At 38.4% G+C, this 5,345-nt stretch overlaps 1 protein-coding gene across 2 annotated transcripts; it reads left to right on the top strand.

Moving 5' to 3' along the window:
• The first annotated feature begins 1,026 nt into the window (after nucleotides 1–1,026).
• On the top strand, nucleotides 1,027–4,465 carry LOC134211111 (uncharacterized). Of its 2 annotated transcripts, XM_062687774.1 has the most exons (4): nucleotides 1,027–1,223; nucleotides 1,287–1,428; nucleotides 2,418–2,972; nucleotides 3,948–4,465. In XM_062687774.1, exons 2-4 carry the CDS (start codon nucleotides 1,312–1,314, stop codon nucleotides 4,176–4,178), a joined length of 903 nt encoding a protein of 300 aa, XP_062543758.1. In that variant the 5' UTR covers nucleotides 1,027–1,223; nucleotides 1,287–1,311; the 3' UTR covers nucleotides 4,179–4,465. The 2 variants fall into 2 exon arrangements, with proteins under 2 accessions (XP_062543758.1, XP_062543838.1); XM_062687854.1 differs by lacking the exons at nucleotides 1,027–1,223; nucleotides 1,287–1,428 and adding an exon at nucleotides 1,557–1,681.
• Nucleotides 4,466–5,345: the final 880 nt, after the last annotated feature.

The raw sequence follows: 5,345 nt of genomic DNA, 5'->3' as shown, positions 1-5,345 counted from the left end.
GGAGTATGGGGTTGGACTTTTCCTATACTGCTGTACTGTGTGTTAAATGCAGGCTATTGACATCCTATTGTTTAGCCCATCGCCAGATCGTAGCCAGGATGTCCCGGGCTATAACTTTTTTCATACTGCGTTTTAATGATGACAGCGGGCTATGTCTATTGATGATGATGACACCGCGCTTGTCACCGGCTCGGTTAAATGTAATATCACAAAATAAAATTTCGAATAGAAATCTCGTTTAACTTTTCAAAAGGACCTAAGTAACATTTTTTTCATGAATTAATTTGAATACTGCAATTGATAGCTTTCATGTTGTTCTGTTGATTGCGCAATTCAAATTAATTCATGAAAAAAATGTTACTTAGGTCCTTTTGAAAAGTTAAGCGAGAAATATTGTGTTTATTATTCAGTAGAACAAAACCCCGTACTGCGTACCGTTTTTAATTAAATTTAATTAATTCAGACTTTTTGAGAAGAGTTTTAAAAACATCTTCGTAGGCTTCCCCATGGAGGTTTTTTCGATTATCATCTTTCTGCTTCTTCTTTATGCAACATCAAAGCCCCAATTCCTTTGGGTGAAGTTTTCGCCTTGTCGCGCGACGTCGCTGTAGTGGCTCGAACCTTCCTCAATCCTCCAGTAGACGCGTCTACTCTGGCAGGCAACTTAGGGATGATTCAAATATGACGTCCACTACTTTTTGAGATTTCTAGACCCCCCTCCCCCCTCTGTCACGCTTTTTTGTATACCTAGTATATGCAGTGTCACAAAATCTTAGACCCCCTCCCCCCCTAAAACCTGTGACATCATTGTTGAACAACCCCTTACCCCTTAAAATCAACGATTCCACGAATGGTAAATTTCTGATTCGATGTGTTGCTGAATCAATCGATCTGAACCCGACTTGAGACATTTTTTTCAGTGTAATCGCCGATGTTTTATTTTCGTTTTCTGATGGTAAACAAAAATGACAGTTACAACAGTAAACAAAAGATTCTGTAAATTTTACACTAATACTAATGCAGCTATACGAAAGGAATTACCTTTCGTAACTACGTCGCGCTGCCGGTTCGTATTTTGTGTGAACGAATCGAAGCTACATTTTTAGCAGTTCAGTTTTACTTTTTCTGCAAAATCGGCAAAAATATTCCGTTTCGCCACGATTTTTCTTCTAAAATTTTGATCTTCCTCCGGCGTCGATTCTGTTTGCGATTTGTGATTATAGGTAAGCATAAAACTTATATTTTGCAATAATTAGTCATAGATAGATCTATTTTTTGCAACACAGTGAAGCTACACTTCAACTAATAACAATGCCTGGAATGTTGGAGAAATCTGCCTCGGAGGCCGATAAACATCTGAGCGATATTACCGCCATCGTTTGCTCGCAGGACCACGTATTCACATCCGGAGGTGATGGTACGGTAAAGGTGAGTGATTTTAGGTGTTATCTTGCAGACAAAAAATACATTGGCGACGATTTATTCATCGACGATCGTCGTTTGGGCTTTCACTTTTTCGTAACAACTAAGAATGTTTCTAAAAATAGATGCAAAATATTTGAATCAGTTTGAGCAAATGCATACCTTAATCTATTTCTCACAAATCTTAACTGTAGTGTGATAGATGGTCGATAGCATCCTCGAGGTGTTATTCCTTAAAAAAAAAAGCTGGATTTCGCATGTAAGTTTCCAAAGAAAATAAAAAGTTTGCCAATGGCAATTCGATCGTCCTCCTCGTACAATCGAGAATTGTATCTCACAGCTACTGCATCTAGTGAAATGTCCGACAGGAAAACAGTCACCAGTACTGTTAATAGGAGCTTTATTTAAAACGATACATCAAAATGTTCCTGCCTTTCGTAATTTTTAATTTTCATTAAGTACATTATCCTGTTGGTTTGAAACCTGTACGAGAGCAAGAAAGCAGTTTGGAAAAATATACTTTAAGATAACAAAATTTGGAAGTACTGGAAAGCGAAAGATACGTGAGCACTAAAACAGCAGAAGTTAAATAAGTGCATAACAATTCGGATAATTGTAATTTTATTGATTCAGTTTTACGTGATCCTGTAGGCACAGACCTTATTGGTCGACACGGTACTCTTGCGTTCAATCGCATTGAGTATAGGATTCTTCAATCACATACTTTTCTTCAACATCTTAGTCTTAGAAAGTCCCGACTTGCAGGGTATAAGTAAGCATCGCTTGAGAGTAAAACGGATATAACAAAATGGGACCAGATAGTTTATATTTTTAGTTCTACTTATATTCATTGGCTCTGATTTTGTATCTTGTTATATTTTATTATTTATTGAGTAGTCATTCATGGGGGATATAAAAAATCTGAGTGCAATGTAACTTTCACAAAAAATATCATCACTGCTATGTAGATTTTGTTTGTTCCCTTCTGATTTCAGGTTTGGACCAAAGATCTTTCGCTAACAAAAGAAATTGCCGTCCACGAAGGATGGATTTATGCGATGGCTGCCGACTCCCACGGTCGAATATATACCAGCAGTAGCGACGGCACCATCCGTTGCCTGCCCAATCCGCTACAATCGAACGAAATCAAAGAACTAGTTAAGTGTGGCGATGATATCGAATCACTTTTCGTAGATAGCAAAGATAATCTCTACAGTGGCGACGATAAGGGAATCGTCACCATGTGGGTGGATCACAGGATGAAGTTCAAGTTCAATCTGGCCGAGGAGGTTCGCTCATTGGCTATCCAAAACAATATTATTTACTCGATTCGGGAAAACGATCTGACGATCACGGAGGTACTCGAAGGATCGGCCAATGGTCGATATATGACCAAGGCAAGCATTCCCGGTCGATGCCCCGTAGCGCTGTGCGGCAGCTGCACAAATGGTGTCAATAGCAACGTAGCGATCGCCACCCGTGACGGTCACGGTATAGTGTTTATCAAAAATAGCGCCAAGGAGCAGTATCGAGTGCTGTGGACTAAAGAGGTAAGTCATTTGAAATGCCGGTGATATTTTGTCCCCTTCCTTATTTCACTGAGACTTGTTCTCAAAAAAACCGGTATCGTTTTTAGTCATTGTCCCTTTCCTTCCCATGATTTTCTGGGAGGGATCGTCCGGGTTCTTTACTGAATATTGTCTTTGTTCGACGCTTTTTCGGCATACGAACAACGTGTCCAGTCCACCCTAGTCTGTAGTGTTGCATATGCTTAAACATATCAATTACCATTTTATACCTTTTTCATCGTAACTCGTGAATTATGCAACGCCGCCCGGTGCCATTCTCCTGTTTACCGCCAGGAAGTCCTCGCGTTCAGAAACTCAAAACTCACTCAACTCACACTTTCCACCTCATGGCATTTAAGTGGCCTGCACGGACTTTTCTGTTGTATAATCCTTCTACTAAACGTTACAAAATAAAAATGGTTAGCTATCTATATCAGATAGGTATGCTTTTAAAGGTAGTATGACGTTGTACGAAGCAGACCAAGCTGAATATATTCCACCTTACGCTACGTGTAAACGAATTTCTACCAATTATGATTTAGCCTTTCGTTGTGTTCACGTTAGGTAATTAGAAATTTTATTTGTGACTTAATAATAAAAAGCTTTGTTCCTATTTACAGCACGTTAAAATTGAATCGTCCAACTACATTTGATCGCAGCCAAAAATAAACGCCAAATAGTGGCCTAAGAAAACCAATCCTAAAGCAAAGAGCTACTTTAATATTATTTAAAAATTTGGTATTGCACATAAGTTTTGCTCATCTATGAGAGCTTTAGACAATTATTACAAAAGTAGGTAAAATATGCATACCTACAATTGTATCAAATGCGTCTATTTAATTATTCGTCTTTTGTATGTTTTTTGTGTGGAAAACGACCATGCGAGGAAATAGCTTTAACCCCAAAACTAACCAAATAATATTCAACATTATTTTAAAAAATGCCCAATTTCTACAGAAAGCTCACGACATGATTATCAACTGTCTTTTGGGCGCTGACGAATACATCTTCTCGGCCGGCTACGATGGTTTCGTTAAGCAATGGCTAAGTGCGGACAAGGAGCCCAAACTGCTAGCGGAAGTCAACCTAGGCGGTGGGTGTCTAAATGCGGTTCAACTGGGAGCAGACAACTGCACGGTGTACGCCGGAGGAAGTGATGGCATATTGAAGCTGGTCAAATTTTCCTAATGAAGTCCTCGGCAGCCAAGGGACTGAAGTGACAACCGGAGTCATACCAAAAAGTTATACAAAAGGAAGATGCCATGTAAAGGAAGCTTGCCGTGAAAACCACTGATCAAACAAGTGTTTGCTGGTCGCATGGACATATGTTTTTTTTATCTTGTAGTAAGCTAGTAAGTCAATCGTACGCCAAAGCAAATTTGTTTCCTATGAAATTAGCATACAATGGGGATATTTTTTTAAATAACATTACTCCATTGAAAAAAAAAGAACAATGGGAATGATAAATATCGAAATTCATAAGGCAATGAATGAAAAAGAGCAAAAAAGAAATCCATTTACAGTGAACTGTCCCTTACTCGATATTAAGGGATCATCGAGTTAGGGAGGCATCGAGATAGAGAACACATTTATTTTGTCTTCCAAAATATCAAACACTTTTCATAACATGTAGAAATATGGTTCAGGGTTGACATAATGCCATTTGGCCGAATGCCGTTTGGCCGTATAGTTGAAATTGATTTTCTTATTAAGTGAAGTGAGGAGTGAGATGTTCAAAATGAAAAGTAAGAATTGAGAAGTGTGTTGTTCGGAATCAGCTCACCTTTCACTTCTCACTCCGCAGCTCCTACTTTACAATTTTTTCCCTTCTTTTTTCTCAAGCAAAGCAGAAAGGATGGAGAAGGAATAAATATCTAGTTAAAAAGTTTTAATTTTCACACCCCTTCTTACTTCTCACTTCTCACTTCACTCTTATCATTTTTCACTTCTCACTTCTCACTACTCACTTTGTACTTCTCATTTCTCACCATTCACTTCGCACTTCTCGCTCCTCACTTCTCCCTTCACACTTTTCACTTATCACTTCCGCGTTTCTCACTTCTTACTTTTCACCTCTCACTTCTCAAACTTTTCACTCCTAACTTCTGACGTCTCACTTTTCACTTCTCAATTCTTACTTTTTACTTCAAACTTCTTCCTTCTAACTTTCACTTTCCACTTTTTGCCTCTTATTCCACAGTTCTCACTGCTTACTTCTCACTTTTTACTTCTCAATTCTTACTTCTCACTTCTAACTTTTTACTTCTCACTTTTCAATTCTTACTTCATACTTCTAATTTTTCCCTTTTTACTTCTTTTTTCTCACGTATCATTTCTCACTTCGAATTAATCACT

This window comes from Armigeres subalbatus, chromosome 1, assembly GCF_024139115.2.
Source record: "Armigeres subalbatus isolate Guangzhou_Male chromosome 1, GZ_Asu_2, whole genome shotgun sequence".
NCBI lineage: Eukaryota > Metazoa > Arthropoda > Insecta > Diptera > Culicidae > Armigeres > Armigeres subalbatus.
The sequence above is the reverse complement of the archived record's forward strand: the minus strand, read 5'-3'. Positions and strand labels throughout refer to the sequence as shown.

Excerpts from the sequence above, each read along its gene's own strand:
- LOC134211111 (XM_062687774.1), top strand. The coding sequence starts at position 1,312 with ATGCCTGGAATGTTGGAGAAATCTGCCTCGGAGGCCGATAAACATCTG. Across the intron at positions 1,429-2,417 it reads GAGGTGATGGTACGGTAAAG|GTTTGGACCAAAGATCTTTC; the intron begins GTGAGTGATTTT and ends TTCTGATTTCAG. Across the intron at positions 2,973-3,947 it reads GAGTGCTGTGGACTAAAGAG|AAAGCTCACGACATGATTAT; the intron begins GTAAGTCATTTG and ends CAATTTCTACAG.